The sequence below is a fragment of the Festucalex cinctus genome, chromosome 7 (genome assembly GCF_051991245.1).
Source record: "Festucalex cinctus isolate MCC-2025b chromosome 7, RoL_Fcin_1.0, whole genome shotgun sequence".
Lineage (NCBI taxonomy): Eukaryota > Metazoa > Chordata > Actinopteri > Syngnathiformes > Syngnathidae > Festucalex > Festucalex cinctus.
The window spans coordinates 7,336,923-7,353,947 of NC_135417.1; the positions used below are offsets into that span (position 1 = coordinate 7,336,923).

The 17,025-nt window shown below is 40.1% G+C and overlaps 1 protein-coding gene across 2 annotated transcripts in view; it reads left to right on the top strand.

Annotated features, from left to right (window-relative positions):
* The window catches only part of pklr (pyruvate kinase L/R), a 19,125-nt gene extending 3,108 nt beyond the window's left edge, over positions 1-16,017 (top strand). For both annotated transcript variants that reach the window (XM_077528338.1, XM_077528337.1), the window contains exons 2-12: positions 2,908-3,072; positions 4,041-4,132; positions 4,210-4,341; positions 6,001-6,187; positions 7,064-7,337; positions 8,721-8,871; positions 10,478-10,630; positions 10,700-10,866; positions 12,116-12,182; positions 14,231-14,345; positions 15,761-16,017. In XM_077528338.1, the coding sequence (XP_077384464.1) occupies positions 2,934-3,072; positions 4,041-4,132; positions 4,210-4,341; positions 6,001-6,187; positions 7,064-7,337; positions 8,721-8,871; positions 10,478-10,630; positions 10,700-10,866; positions 12,116-12,182; positions 14,231-14,345; positions 15,761-15,867 (1,584 nt within the window). In that variant the 5' untranslated portion in view covers positions 2,908-2,933 and the 3' untranslated portion in view covers positions 15,868-16,017. The remainder of the gene's footprint in view (positions 1-2,907; positions 3,073-4,040; positions 4,133-4,209; positions 4,342-6,000; positions 6,188-7,063; positions 7,338-8,720; positions 8,872-10,477; positions 10,631-10,699; positions 10,867-12,115; positions 12,183-14,230; positions 14,346-15,760) is intronic.
* The last annotated feature ends 1,008 nt before the right edge of the window (positions 16,018-17,025 follow it).

Genomic DNA, 17,025 nt, shown 5'->3' on the forward strand with positions numbered 1-17,025 from the left:
ACTCGCCGCTCGATTGCCACCCTCGCATGAAAGAGCAATTTGACCGTTTTCTATAACCGCTCATCCCCACGACAGAACAAAAACAATGTGATTTTGCGATTAGAGTGGGGCCTCCACGTACAAGTGACTTGACTTAAAAGCATTTATATTTTAATTTTTTTGGTTTGACTTGCAAGCACAGACTTAGGATACGAGCGCCATGTGGTGGCAGCGAACTCGATTCGACTTGCTTAACAATAAGCTGCGCTTTACCAAATAGTGAACAACAGAGTAAGGTTATTATAGTTAATCAAAATGAACAAAATAACCAAAAAAATGTTTTTCTTTAACTGAAACTACATCTTATGTTGACCAAACAAAACAAACAAAAAAATAATGATGACTGATTTTAGCAGTAACCATTTGTAAGTGTAAAAAGCAGAATTGAAGAGCTTTTATATACGGTCAAACATTTTTCTTAAATAGTCTGCCACCATCTAGTGGGCAACAGTGAAATTTCACCCAAAATAAACTGCAGGAAGAACGAAACTTCAGTTATAAAACTGTAACAACAACAAAAAAAAGTGCAAAATAGTGGCGAACCTGCAACTCTGGATGTAGTGCGGATTACTGTACCACAATATGAAGGTCAACCTTTTCCGACGTCAAGTTGAACTCCGTGACCTCGCTGTTGGGTGGCTCCAATTTGGGTGAGTAGCACACCTGAGTTGGAAATGCTGATAAGACATCAAAGTGATAAGGTGCGTCTTCTTATCAGTTCTTTGATGACTCCCAAAGAGCAGTGTGTGGAGTATCTGACCTCATTGATCAATGTCAATCCAGCAAAATTAATGTCTTAAGCGCAGAATTTTTTTTAATTTTTTTTTTTATTAAACATTGCAAATTCTCAGGAAATATCTCATTTTGGTGGTACTAGAAATCCATTCTCATAACTTTTTTTTACTTAGAAAATTGTCACTTGTTAATAATTTTCTCTTAACTTTTGCTCCCAAAATCGTATAAATACGTTCTATTTTAAATATTACCATGGCCCCAAAAACATATTTGTGTTTTTGGGTTTGTTTTTATGCTAGAACATACAGAAAGCTTTGATGCAGCATCTGAACTGAAGAGAACGCTTGAAGTAATGGTAGTTATTACAAAAACAGCCAGCAGGTGGCAGGAGAGTATAAGAGATCAACCAGGGCCATGTTGCAACAAGTTCTTTTCTCCACTGTTTGAAACAGCTTTGTGAATATTGATTAAACTTAGCTATATTCTAATGCTAATTACTGCAAAACGGAAAACATAGAAACCTTTTTTTTTTCCCCTGATGAAAGAAGAGACTCTAATCTTTCTTTTTGTAGGTTCCATGTTTTTATAGCAATAGAACACAATATTCTGTGGGCATTGCAAAATCAGTTAAAATCCAGGTTGGGAATGAATGAGTTAATATTGTGACTCTAACTGTGATCTTGTCTTATTGACATGAGGAAATATGTTCTATGGTGCCATTTTTCCTCACAGTATTCAAATATGACGAGAATAATTGAGTTGCAATTTTCTTCTCATAAATTGGCGTCTACCCCCTCCTAATATTTTGTCATCCCCGGGATGTAAACTTTTAGCGCTTGAGTGGCAAGTGACGGCACCGCTGCTGCTGTTTGCTTTGCCTTGAGCATAAACATCATGTAAATGCGTTTGGAGGTAAATGTCAAACCCGCTCAAGTGGCTTCCGGTTCTACTCAAACATGCGCCAGTATTGATTTGGAGTGTGGAAGGGGGGTTTGCTCCATCATAGTTGGACATCTTAGAGCAATGGAGGAGTAATTTAAAGTAATAATTATTGTGTCACCATTTCAAGCCGATACATGACTAATCTATGTTTTTCTAGAAAACGCTCATTGGGGAAACCTTAGTTCCGCTTCCTGCTCACCATGCATACCACAACCCGCACTCAGCGGTTTTAACCAATTCACATAAAAAAAATCCGCACTATTTTTTTTTTCTGACACAACTGGAACAACGTTAATTCTTTCCAATATTGTTAATTAAAAAAAAAAAAGAGTGATATTTATTGAGTGCATTTATTTTGCTTTGTTTTACTGTGCTGTTTGCAGCCAGGTCCACTTTGTAAAAATCTATTCTTAATTGCTTTTCCTGGATAAATAAAAGTTGAGTAACAATAAAAATAAATCGAGCGTGCTCCTCAGGCGACTTGAACATGGAAACAAAAAATGGTTTCCCTCAATGTATTTGAGTGTTTTACTGCCCCAAAGGGGCCAACAGTCCACGGATGGACACATCATGACACGCGCTCATGAATGCTAATTATGATTTTCACATTCACTTGACATTCCATCCGCTAATGAACATGTTAACGAGCGAGCGTGTCCTCTTCCAGCCGTCACACACGAGATGAAGACAGAAATGTAATTCAATTTAGCGCGACTGACACTTCACACAATATCATGGACGCATACTTGCATAGGCCAGCGTTACATTTCTCCTTTTAGCGATAATGTTAATAACAATAATAATACTTTTAAATTTACTTATAAATACTTATAATACTAATAAAACACTGCAGGCTATATGGAGGACGAGGAGCCAAAATGGCGGATAAAGTCGAAATAAAGACATAGACAACAAACTCTACGATGTAGCGCACACAAAAGTGCTGCGCTAAAAGTTTTGGGCCGCCTACTCAACACTAATGCCTTTGAAGGCTCCAAGGAGTGAATTTTTATTAGCGCACACTCGCGCCGTGCTAGCTAGCATCCGCTACACTTGCTAGCAGAAGATCGTTTAGCTGTCAGAAAAGTTGTTTACTTTCAAACTGATCTTGTATCGCACTCAAAAGAAATTTTCTGTCAACTGCTCTCTGACTGTTTGGACTATTTTTTTTCTTGTTCTGTCGGTCGGCAGCTCGCATCAGACGCTACTCGGAGTCCATGGCGCTGCCCGACTCTTTCATCCAGCGCCAGCAGCTGGACGCCAGCATGGCCGACACCTTCCTGGAGCACCTGTGCCTTCTGGACATCGACCAGGAGCCCATCACGGCGCGCAACACCAGCATCGTCTGCACCATCGGTCAGCAAACGCACCCGCTCGCGCTCGCTCGACGTTCGTTAGCGTCTGCTCGCTGACGAGCGAGCAGCAGCAGCAGCTTGTCAGACACGCTCGCGCGTTGCTCATAGTCGGAGTCGGCCAACTGTCACAGCTTTGACTTGGTGACAGATTGGTCTTGAGTCATCCAAGAACAATCATGTCACATTGAATAATGTTATATATTCATCAGCATTTAAATTTTTTATTTTTTTATTTTTTGCCATGTATTCTCAGTGATACCGGTTAAAAAAAAGTGCACTTTTCCCAGTAACAACTAATCTAAGGCATTACTTTGTCCAATCATATTAGTCTTCATAACATATGCATCGTTTCACGTTTTCAGTGCATTGACGACTCTCGTGTTCATACCAAATGACATAAACAGAGAGATTTTTGTTTTTAAGCTGGAAATACGGTCACCATTTTGAGTTTGTGTCAGCCAAAAAAATAAATATTAAGGTTTGTTGTGCTGTTGACAGTGTTTTCTAGTTGTTTTTTTTAGCAAAATTCCTTGCATTGCCTGGTAAATAGGGACACAAACAACAAAAACATAAATTAAAAAAAAATATTTAAAATGAGTTGAAGTTTCCAAACAAATGTCTAAAATTTAAAAACTTTCCAAAGTTAGTGTGCCAAACAGATATCGTGCCTGTTAAAGCAAGTTATCAATAAGTAATCACTGAAGTAGCTGAGTTACTTTTTAAATCAATTCGCTAACAAGTAATCAGTAAAGTAACTTTTTATAGAAAGTAATCTGTAAAGTAAGTACTTTATAAAGCAAGTAATCAGCAAAGTAACTTTTTCAGGGTAACTGGCAACACTGTGCATCACAGTACACAATTCGGGTCTCTTGTGTCTCAAGGGCAAGGCAACTATATATTTTGAAAAATTCGGAGTCAGTAAATATAACTCATAGAAATAACAATAATAAAACTTCCTTCCTTCCTCAGGTCCCGCGTCGCGAACCGTTCTGAAACTCCAGGAGATGATCAAAGCCGGGATGGACATCGCACGTTTGAATTTCTCTCACGGTTCCCACGAGGTGCGTGTCCGTGCGACGTTTGACTCGCGTGATGTTGACCCCCCCACCCCCCGTGACGTTCTCCGTCATCTCGTCAGTACCACGGCGAAACCATCAAGAACATCCGCGAGGCTGTGGAGACGGTCACGACTGACCCCTTGTACTATCGGCCCGTGGCCATCGCCTTGGATACCAAAGGGCCGGAGATCCGCACTGGATTGGTCAACGGGGTAAAAACACACAAAATATTCTTATTATTTTTTGCAATGTATTGTTCGAACATGTCTGTGGCCTGCTAGGGTGGAACCACCTCAAATATGAAGAACACTTGATCATATTTTCGTGTTGAAATTAAGATATTAGTTTTTGCTACTGTGCCATTGCTGAGTATGGATTTTGTTACCATGACAACTAGTGGTAGAGGTTTAGTGTGCTTCACATTAAGCTTCAAATTTTAAAAAAAGAAAAAAAAAGTCATCATTAACTGCAAATCGTGCACAGAAAAGTCACAAAAGTAATTTTAAAGCCATACAGAAGTTGCAATCAAATATGTGTCCGCTTGTCAAACGCGAACACGCTAATGTTAGCTAATGTCAATTTGTGGGTCCACTTAATGCACCTCTGCTTACCTTTTGGCTTTGACACTATGCCAGGAGCGTGTACAGTCGTCCAGCTTTGCTTGAAAAGGGCTGTGGATCTTCACCCAGCCTAGCTGATCGTGCCATGTGCTTGCTAATGATGTCAATGAGCTCGGCTGAGGTGGAAGTGCAATCACAGCAAGATTATTTTAGCTAATTAAAACTAATGAAAAAACTCAAATTCAAGAAACAATTTTGTTAACAAAATAAAAACGATAATGCTTTAAAAAAAAAAAACGAAAACTAACTGAAACGACATTTTGTGTTTACGAAACTAACTAAAACTAACTATAATTATAGCAAAATTGTCGTTCGTTTTTGTGTTTGGTAATTAATTTAATGCATGACACCTTTTGGGATGATTTTGAATGTGATTTTAAGTAGATTTATTTTGCTATTAACCGGAATAAGGACAATTGAAAATGTGTCACACAGAAGTTAGGTCATCTCACAGCAGCCAATAGAAAAGCAAAGCAGGTTTTTGAATATTGCTTAAAAGTAATACACATTTTTTTTTTAAACTAAAACTAATACTGAAACTAACTAAAACTAAGCATTTATCAAATAACTAATACTAATAAAAACAAAAAAACACCCTGAAAACTAATTAAAACTAACTAAATTAAAAAACAAAAAAAAAACACTTCAAAACAAAATAAAAACTAACTAAAATGAAAAATTCTAAAACTATAATAACCCTGAATCACAGTCAATCTTCAAGCCCTAAATTAGCGAAATCATCTTCTAATGTTGCAGCAGGTGTTGTTGTTGTGCTACTTTGGGCCACGTTCTCATCTTCTTTTGTCTTCATCTTGCACGTCGCCTACTTTGTGTGCTAAATTACTTGCAAGCTGTTGGAAACCTTTTTCATGTCTTGATTGGATTACTCGATGCTCTGCGTGACGCACGCGGCTTCTCTTCCGCCTTCGTCGCGTCGCCGTGGAGAAGGTACACGAGTATGAACGCGCCGCCAACACTTCGCGCCCATCTGACGGCAACTTGAAATGCAGCAGATGGCTTTTTACCTCATCACTAACTCCAATCATGAGTCATCATTTCAGGCACATATGGAGGAAACGTACAAAACTCCACTAAGGAGGATTTGGGTCAACTAAAGGGCAAAAAAAAACAGATTTAAATGAGTCAGTAAATAGCACACCATGTGACTTCTGCCAGCCAATGGACAAAAGGGATGTGAGTTTGCGGTGATGTGTGCGAGTGCTGCAACGTGTCGTGTGTTTGTTTGTGAAGAAAGTGGAGGATGAGGTGAAGCTGGAAAAGGGCAGCCACGTTCGCGTGGTGACGGCGCCGGGTGACAAAGACTCCACAGACGGCAAAACCATCTGGGTGGACTATGCCAGCCTGCCGCAGGTCCTGAAGAGGGGCGACAAGATCTACATCGATGACGGCCTCATTGGACTCAAAGTTCTGCAAACGGGTACGAAAAGATTGGCGCCACCCAAAATTAAGCGCATGTGAACGATCCGCCGAGAAAGGCACCCAAAAACCTCCAAGGCCAAAATATCTTAATTCATTCAAGTGGCTGATTATAAAGCCAGGATGTTCTGGGCAGTTACACTCCCATCCTGTAGGTGGCGGTAATGTGTATTTTTAAGTGGGACATGACAGATTTTATTTAACTGCTTCTGCCCCACTTGTCCAAAACACATGATAATAAATAAGTAAGTAATAATAAATACATAAGAAATGTATTCATAAATTTTCTTTTTTTTTAACTCATTCAAACCCAAAAACGTGTAAATATGTTTTTAAATACTTTTTTCTTCACTCCCCAAAACGTATTTATACTTTTTTTTTTTTTTTTCTATGCAACCGCATACAGAAGGCTTTGATGCAGCTTCTGACCTGAAGAGGTCGCTTAAAGCAATGGCAGTTATTACAAAAAACGGCCAGCAGGCGGCGGCAGAGTATAAGAGATCAACCAGGGCCATGTTGCAACAAGCTCTTTTTGCCAATGTTTTTAACAAGAATATGATTAATGCTGAAACTTATCTGTATTCTAATGCTAATTGCTGCGAAATATATTTTTTTTTCCTGATGAAAGAAGAGACTCTAATCTTTCTTTTGATAGGTTCCATGTTTTTATAGCAATAGAACACAGTATTCTGTAGAACTTGCAAAATTAGTCAAAATCCAGTAAAACAGCCGGGAGCGAAAATGCTGGGAATTAATTAGTTAGAAAAGAGATGGGATTTAAAAAGTTTATTTTTTTTTAAAACAGACGCAACAATTCAATCATTCGTGAAAATAATCATGACTTTCGGCTACTCATGAACGTTTTGGCGATGCACAGGTCCGGATTGGGTGGACACAGTGGTGGAGGCGGAGGGCATCCTGTGCAGCCGGAAAGGCGTCAACCTGCCCGACTGCAACCTGATCAACCTGGCGGCCGTCAGCGAGCAGGATGAGGCCGACCTGAGGTTCGGCGTGGCGCAGGGCGTGGACATGGTCTTTGCCAGCTTCATCCGCTCGGCGCAGGACGTCCGCGAAGTCCGGCGAGCCCTGGGCCCGCACGGGAAGGACGTCAAGGTCATCAGCAAGGTGGAGAGTCGGCAAGGGGTCCAGAAGTGAGTCACCACGCAGACTGCTGACGCCCATGTCACTCGCAAGATTAGGGCCCGCCTCTCAAAGCCATACATACTGAGTCACAGACACTGAACGTGACAATGGTGACCCCAAGTGGACAAAAAGAATACATTCACTTCATGTGTACGTTATTCTTTGACTGCCAAACGTTATCCAAAAAACAACCTTGACAGTGCCAGCCGATTTCAAGCATTTTCACTCATCTTTTAAGGTAAACAGAATATTGTGCGTTATAACTACATAAACATGGCTGGTACCATATGAAAGATTGGATGCCATTCTTTCATTAGAAAAAAAAAGTACAATTGTACCTTATTCCGTTCTTTAGTAATCACTATTTGAAAATAGGTAATTTGAGTGACGTAAGCGAAAATATAAAACGATGAGAAAATCTTTTTGTGAAAAGATACATTTTCTGCACAACAGCGACTTTGACACAAATATTTTTTGTGTAGGCTTTGATCATTCGCGTCCTCCTTGAAAACGTTCTGTTTCATCAGATTTGTCATGTTTCATTGTAATTCCAACCATCGGCAGCCCATTGAAAAGAGATACAATGCTGCCATCTGCTGGCCATAGTTAGTGGGTGTTTTTGATTCCACAACCCATTGACCAGGCAGCGCTGCGCTTCACTGTTTCTCTGCCCATTGATTTAAAAAAAACAAAAAAAACGTAGATGACGGTAATATTAACATTTAGGATTTGAACATACGTCATTAAACGTTTTTGGTGGTCAAACAGTTAATAACTCTGAATCAATTTTAATCCAACTAATCGATTGGATTTTTGGTAGATTTGTTCATTCCAATACTATTAATTCCCCATGACGCGATGGACATGCTTGGATATGTTTATGCTAATGTGAGGTAGTACCATAAAAAAAAGACTCAAAACTCAGCCTGCAGCTGAGTAAATGATGAGCATCATTTTCCTGCGGTGTGGTCCTGTTGCGAGTTCACGACGCGGCGCTGACAGCGCCGACGTCGATGGCCGCCTGCCAGCTGTCATGCAGCTGTCGGCATCTGTCAGCTCGCACCTCCTCTCACTTCTCGCAATCTGCCCGCATGCCGTACGGCCGCCACTTAACGCATCTTGACACAATTTACGATAGCCACGTGACGCCCGCCAGCCATTACTCATCCGCCGATTCGGACGCCGGCCGTTTAAGATGATCGATTCCCGCTGAACGTCTCATGAATATTTGACTGCGTGCAATTACGATGGCCGATTTGTCACAAGCATCTCATCCGCCGTGCTCATTTTGGATGATTGCCACGTGAATCCGAGAGGACGCGACGGTGAAAAATTCTATTTCTGCTCTGATCCCAAACATGCTCCCCCTCCCTCACTCTTCCGTGTGTCAGCATCGAGGAGATCTTGGCGGAAAGCGACGGCGTGATGGTTGCCAGGGGCGACCTGGGCATCGAGATCCCCGCCGAGAAAGTCTTCATCGCCCAAAAGATGATGATTGGTCGCTGCAACTCGGCCGGCAAGCCCGTCATCTGTGCCACGCAGGTCAGAGTCCGCTAATCAGCTTCTGGCCGAAAGAAATATTCCATCAACATTTGCAGCATTTATCGGCATTTCCGCTTTGCAACAGTGGAATTTGGATGAGTAATAAAAACAAAACAAAAAACATCAACATTTGCATTGACTGGAGACACAGTCTGTAGATTAATTCTTATTCCCACTCCCACTCAACTGCATAAATTAGATTTTCCACCAGTTAAACATCTAATTAGGCACACACACAAAATAAAAACTGGAGACATTGCGTGTGAATCCTGAAAGAAAAAAAAATATAGAAACGTGGAAAGTTGAAAGATATGAAAGTATTTTGAATTGTATTGAATGATTTGGAATGATGTGCCCTGCCATTGGCTGGCAACCAGTTCAGGGTGTACCCCGCCTTCTGCCCACAGCCAGCTGGGATAGGCTCCAGCACCCCCCGCGACCCTTGTGAGGACTAAGTGGTTCAGAAAATGGATGGATGGATGTATTTGGAATGATGTGAAATGTTCTTGAATGTAGTGGTGAAAATAATATTGAATGAGATTTCATTCTATGGGATTACGTGAAATTATATTGGTAAATAAATGTGCAATATGTGAGTGCAAAATGTGGATTTTATCATTTGTAATGAATGGGGACTGTTTGGGTAAAAAAAAATGTACAATTATGTGGATAGGTTTTGTGCTGGCGAAACACATCAGATTAAAAGGCCAGGTGAATTGAATGGACTGAAATTTTTGGATTTTGAAGAGGAATGATACAAGCGTACCCATACACTTGGAATTAGTGGGGAATATTGTTTAAAAAAAAAGTGCAATATATGGTTGAAAAATGTGTAATTTCTGCTATGTGGGGGGATTGGGGTAATGTTGGAAATTAATCCCAAGGTGAATTGAATGAGCTGAACATTTTGAATTTCAAATGGGAGGAAATTGTTGAATGTCTCATTGGAAATGGAATAAAAAATGTTATTGTGGGAAAACTGCAAATTTTTGGAATGAGAAAAGTAATAGCCCGCTAAGTGTGAATTTTTGTAACATGTTGAAGTTGGAATGGTTTGAATCGGTCGAGAAATGTAGAAGTAGTTGAAGGGCAAAAATGACGGAAGAAGAAAAAGTAGAAAAACGTCACAATTTGGCAAATTTCAGATTTTTTTTCGACATTCTAGACTTTTGCTCAGTCCACACGTGCGGGTGTCATTTTTATGACTGTATGACCAATCTAAAGTGTTGGAAATGGCTTTGCTCTCTTCGATGATTGTTTGCGAATGCTTGAACAAACATTCCGTTCTGGAAATGTGACCATTTTGGAGGTTTTGGCCCAATGTCAGCGGCATGCACATTATGCAAGTTCCTTCTTATTGGAACCTTCACATACTTGCAGATTGACTTACTAAAATCCTGATAGTCTAGTTCTGTCACTAAATTGTCATTTCCTGTAAAATGAAAACCAAGACACGCACCAAACTGAGATTTTTGGTGGACCGCTGTGCCTCCTGCGATTATACATTGAACGCCCCCCTTGAAGGCATCTGTAAGCTACAAACTGTGGCTCAGATGAAAACAAGTTTGACATTAGCTATTGTCAAGATAATGTATTGTGTGTGTAGATGCTGGAGAGCATGATTGCCCACCCGCGGCCCACCCGAGCCGAGGGCAGTGACGTGGCCAACGCCGTGCTGGACGGAGCCGACTGCGTTATGTTATCCGGCGAGACCGCCAAGGGGCTGTTTCCCGTGAAGGCGGTCGCCATGATGCACTCGGTGCGTGTGCGTGTTACACATAAAAACCTCCCCCCCCGCTGACTGTCTTTGTCTGTCGCGCTCCGTCAGATATGCAGGGAGGCAGAGGCGGCCATCTTCCACCAGCAGCTATTCGAGGAGTTGCGCCGCCTGACTCCTCTGTCCTCGGACCCCACGGAGGTCACGGCCATCGGGGCCGTCGAGTCGTCCTTTAAGTGCTGCGCCGGCGCCATCATCGTCCTCACCACGAGTGGAAGGTGGGCGCTACGACACAATCAGGACACAAGCCTGCAAATGATGACCAAAAACAAATTCATTTTGTAATACAGTGGTGCTTTTAGATATTAAAAATAATAATAAAGACTTCAAGCAGTTCCCATCTAAATAATAATAATAATAATATTAGGGGTGAGAACCTGTGGGTACCTCACGATACGATACAATATGCAATACAAGGCTCACGATAGCGATTACCTTACAATATTACAATACCACAATTATCGATATATTGGTCCGGTAATAAATCCATGATAATCTACGATAAAACTACTCAAGCCATCAACTGATGTTTTTTCAATAAGAAAATAGTTTTTTTTTTGTACCCTCACTGAAACCCAATATTAAAACTGGAGTCTTTTTCCCAGTGAGTACTTTAGTGTATTTTTTTCAAATAAATACAAATGTCTTCTTAACAGAGACAACTTTCTGTCAACAAATTTGTGTCTTTCTTAAACACTCACTGTGACAATGTTTTGTGTAAAATTGCACAATAAATAAATAAAATTACTTAAATACCAAATCCAATTAAATCAATATTAATATTGCTCAGAAATTGTGTGCTTCAAAAACTCAAAACACAAAATATGTTTTAAAATGTTAAAATTGAAGCCATAATAAAAAAAAAATCATAGAAACCTACGCAAAAGTGAGTCTTTTGCTGGGCAGATAAATGTCTTCCACAAGTCAAAATAAGCTCATGAGTCTTCTTTGCCTAAAGACTTGCGTCCATTTCCCCGCCACTCTTATGAGGCGCTCCCCCTAGTGGCCCGCCAAGTAATTGCTCAATAAGTCATGAACAATGGAGCCGTTACAGTGGCTGTATATTAACTACAACCTAAGAAATGTACACATTGATGATTTAAAACAAAACAATCGGTTACTGTGCAAAAAGATTGATTGTGAGCGAGTTGTTTGCTCATAAACATTTGAGCAACATTCGGATTGTTATTTGTGTTTCACTGATTTGCTGCCAGACGTGGTTTTGAGTACAATTTGCTGTCTTTCTGTTTGATATTCTGAAGCAAATGTTGGTCGTATCTCCCGACGGAAATCTGCAGACGGAACAAGTGCAGTTTTGCGCTTTCGTGCCTCGCGGGATTTTTCTCTTTATTGTGTTTTGTGTCTGCAAACAGATTCTCTGGAATCACCTCACCTAGCAGGCATAATAACACGCTTTCACTCAGGAATATTAAGCCGATGTGTGTATGCGTGTGTTTATGTATACAGGGCGTCACACCTGCTGTCCAGGTATCGGCCCCGCTGTCCAATCATTGCAGTCACCAGGAACCCGCAGGTACGCTAAAAATAACAACAAAAAAAATCTGAACGAGCCAACTGAACAGTGGCCGATGCCTTCGTTAGCGTCACACGGACAGAAATGAAATCTGCTTTCAAACACAAGACGCTTTTACAAGCTTGGCTTGGGATGTAACGATAATCATAGCAATATCGTGATATCGTGATATTACAACTGCCACAATGTATCGTCGTCGTCACGTTCACTATATTCAAAAGCTACACATCTGTTAAAAAAGTTAGGTTGATTTCCGCTTGTGCAGTTCTAGCACCATCTGGTGGCTATTTTTTTAGTGCAGTTTAAGTTTCATTAGGGATGTTTTGGCCCTTCTATGTTTAAAATCACTAATTGTCAGATGAAGGGGATTGTAATATGCTTGTGAAGCGAGTTAATATGTGGAGGAACTCAACGTGGGCTTGCATTAGGTGAGTAAGTGTCTCAATATTAAGAATTATTAGAGATTTTAGGTAGTTTATATGTATTTCTGTTATGTACAAAAGCACAATATTGTGCTTTTTTTGGTATGAGTTCTTTTTTTTTTTTTTTTTTTTTTTTACAATATTGTGACCTTTTTAAATATTGCCAACCTGCCCACAATATCGTGATAATTATCGTATCGTGAGCTTCATATCGTGATATCGTATCGTGATATTTGGATATCGTCGCATCCCTACGCATCACACACAAGGCAAAATAAGCGAGCGTGCTAATTGCTAATGGCCTCATTTTCGTTTTTGATATTGGAAATGAAATTGGGTGACGTTACCTTTTAAATTCAACAATTGTGTTCATTTGACTTTATTTTTTTGCCCATCATGCTGATGTTGTCGAGCGCAAAATAGTTTCAAATGTAGGCCACAAGTGCATGAAAAAAAAATAAATGTGTGCCCACTTGTGAGTCCTGTCACCACCTGGAAGGTCAGCGGTCAGGTGAGTCATCCGGAGCGTGTCATCTGGGCCCGCTGTGGCCGACTTTTGATCGTCACGCAGGTTCAAAGGGTTGAGATTTTGCTCTCAAAGTTGTTTTGAACCATCTTGAAATGCGACCCCAGGAGATTATTAAGGGATACTTGACTCATTGAGCCATTTTCAGTGGAAATAAGTTCAAATTTTGTCTGTAATTATTGTGGTAACTTCATTATGTTTCATGTATAAATAGTTTCTACTTGCTGTCGACTGATGATGACATCACCGGTAATGACCAATCATGACTCAGTTTACTGACCAAACCCAGAAAACAGATGAGCCATGATTGGCGGTTAGCTACTTCCTCAGCACAGGTGATGTCATCATCAGTCGACAGCAAGTAGAAAAATTACTTTTTAAAAGGTATTAATTGTATATGAAAAATAATGAAGTTATCAAATCCATTCTGGCCAAAATAGTAACTTTTCACTGCTGAAAATTGTTCAATGAATCAACTATCGCTTTCAACATTTCATGACTCACTAGTCTAAACGTGACATTCTGATGAATATTACATTTGTGGAATATGAGTTATGAAGCAAAATCCAGCTGTTTTTATCCATCTCAGGGGGCGATCATTTTGCCACTTGCTGTCGACTGAAGATGACATCACAGTTGCTCAGGACTCTGCTATGACCAATCACCTGTTTTCTGAAACTGAGCTGTGATTGGTTGTTTCCTTGAGTAACTGTGATGTCATTTTTCCTCGACAGCAAGTGGCAAAATGGCCGCCCCCTGAGATAGATAAAAAAGGATGGATTTTGCTGGTTAACTCATAATTAATTACATATTAATATATTAATAACCAAGATATCATATTTAAGACTAATGGGGCTGCATAGATATGTTATTGTAAAAAAATAATAATAATAGGGGGTTGACTTCCCTTTTAACGATTGGTGTTATAACATCATCGTTCAATTTGTCCATCCAAAATGTTTTTGTTTTTTTTTCTGTCCTATTCATCGCCAAATGTCACCGTTGCTGATCTGATTCGTGCAAATGAGGATGTCGGTTCAGGTTCTCCATTCCTTGAGGCCCAAAACTTTGACAGGAGTGAAGCTGTGTTAATTGTTCAGGTGGCGCGTCAGTCGCAGCTGCTCCGAGGAGTCTTTCCGGTCCTCTTTCACCCGCTACCCGCGCCCGTCTGGGCCGACGATGTCGACAACCGTGTCAACTTTGGAATGGAGATCGGTGAGTTTTTATTGATTTATTTTTTAATTTATTTTAATTTTGCAACATCAAATGTGTTCACGTTAAAAGACAAAACCCAGCAGCGTGTTTCGATCAGGGTTGTAACCAGAAATGTTTCCACTTCTTGCTTGTAATGTCGGGATGTAACGATAATGACAATATCGTGATATTGCGATAGTAAAACTCATGTCACAATATTAAAATCGGCATTTTTTTTTTTTTAAGGCGGGTTGATTTCCATTTGTGCAGTTCAAGCACCCCCTGGTGGCTCGTTTTTTTTTTTAGTGCAGTTTAATTTTCACAAGGCCTGTTTTGGCCCTTCTGTGTTTAAAATCCACGTTATTGGTCAGATGAAGCGGAACGTTATATGTTTGTAAACCGAGTCGATATGTGGAGGAACTCAACATGTGCGTACATTTGCAACTAAGTGCCTCAATATTAAGTCTTATTAGAGATTGTAAGTCATTTATATGCATTGCTGTCATGTACAAAGGCATAATGTTGTTTAAGTATAAGCTCATTTATTTTTAAAATATTGTGTAGGCTATTATCGCTAAACTCCCCACAATGTTGTGAGAATTATCGTATCGTGAGCTTCATATCGTGATAATATTGTTCTGGATATGTGTGCATTTTATTTCATGAAACTATGAGTGAAGGATTTTTATGATAAACAATGACTTTTAATGATTTGGATTAACATTGATAGTAAGAGTAAAATTTTCCTTGTTAAAGACAGATTGTTTTCCATATGATTTTTTATTCTGCAACAATTGTGGCCGAATATCAAGGAGGTACAGACCACCCCTGGCCACCATGTAGCTCCGCCCCCGGAATTTCTGGTTTAAGCCCAAATTTGTGATATGTCGACGCCGTATGTGTTGTGTGCTGGAGGTTGGATCCCAAAGCGCAGACACAAATAAGATTTTACCTATTTATTCACATTGAGAGGCGTGGAACGAACTTGACTAGACGAGAAACAAAGAGAGTTGCACAGAGGACAGTGGTAACAGAAGTAATAATCCGACCAATACACACACTTCTCAGGAGGCTTATATGGACAAGGAATCGATCTGATTGGTTGTATAGACATGTGGGTAACTGGACTGACATGGAATTATCTGATTGGCTGTTGACAAGATAAAGAGATTAAAGATTCCTGACATCACATAGCTTCTGACATCACATAACATCACATAGCCTAAAACCAGTTGAAACTAGATGCTAGTTACATCAGTTCAAAACTTGTTACATCAGTACATAACAGACACTTGACCTCACGGTCATGAACCCAACTTTAACAGGTCATGAACTCAAACTTGACCCTGGTGTGACCCCAGACATGACAGTATGTGGAAAACCGAGGACTCCCGTCATCATTTTTTTTTGTCTGTTTCATTTGTTGTGCGATGCAGGGAAGGCGAGAGGCTTCTTCAAAAAGGGCGACATGGTGATCATCGTGACCGGCTGGATCCCGGGCTCGACTCACACCAACATCATGAGGGCGGTCAACGTCACATAACCGTACATCAAGCCAAAACGTACTTTTTACACTTTGCACCTTTTGTCATGTGACCCACTTGCTAATGCTAACGTTCTCTTCTCATCCACATTTGGTTGTTGTTTCAAAGCGTTGATGCTGTTGTATGGCAAATAAAACTTGAAGCAATCATCAGGTGTCATCTGGTCTCATGCCGGTGATGGGAAATGGAGACGATCTCCATTTTCTAGCTTTTCCTTTTCCTTCCGGTCGGCATCTTTTGTTTTATTTTTACGAGAGTAGATAGGAGCGATGATTTCATGTGTTCTTTTGTCCGTTGAGATGACCCAGATGCCCGCAACTGCACACGCTTCCGTCATAAAGTCATTACACAGTTCTTCATTTGATGCACTCCTCCCTCCCTTCTAGGCTGAAGCCGCTCAGATATTTACACGTCAGTGGGTGGAAAATAAATGAGTGCATTGCACGTTGGTTGAAGGCTATTAAAAATCACCGAAATAATTGACCATTTACGCTTTTTTTTTTTTTTTTTTTTTTTTTGGAACACTGCAGTCACATCGTGGTTCACTTTTTGCGATATTATATAGCATGCCCACTGACCTGTATATATGACTGGATATAATAATAATAAGTATGTGCCGCTTTGACAAGTGAACGGTTTGTGCTGCTTTGATTACCAAATTTTTATTTTATTGCTCAGTTCTTTAGGCCCCAATATTAAGATTTGGTAGAGGCATCTTTTGTTGAATTAGTTAGAATTCTTTCATTTAAAAAAATAAATACAAGTTTCCTCCTGTACTAAAAAAAAAATAAAAATTTATGATTAATAAATTTATACATGTATTTAAGGCAAGTTGTAAAATGTCTGAAGTCCTTTTGTTTATGTTTAATACATTTAAATCATGCTGTTTCTACTATGTTACTGTCTCAAATGTTCTCCAATTTGGATCCTGTAAATGTATAGGATCCTATGCCGAGAAATGTTTTTTAGGAGGAGCAATATGGCGGCCTCACCACCTCAAAAGTCTTGACCTATGGGCTCCAGTCATATGTTCAGGTCAGTGTGCGTGCCCCGAGTGATAACCTTTAATATTATTCCAAAGTTCCTCGCACTATAAAACACTCCTTGCCGGTCTGCAGTTGAGTTAATATTGGTTGTTGTTATGGCTCAAGGTCACA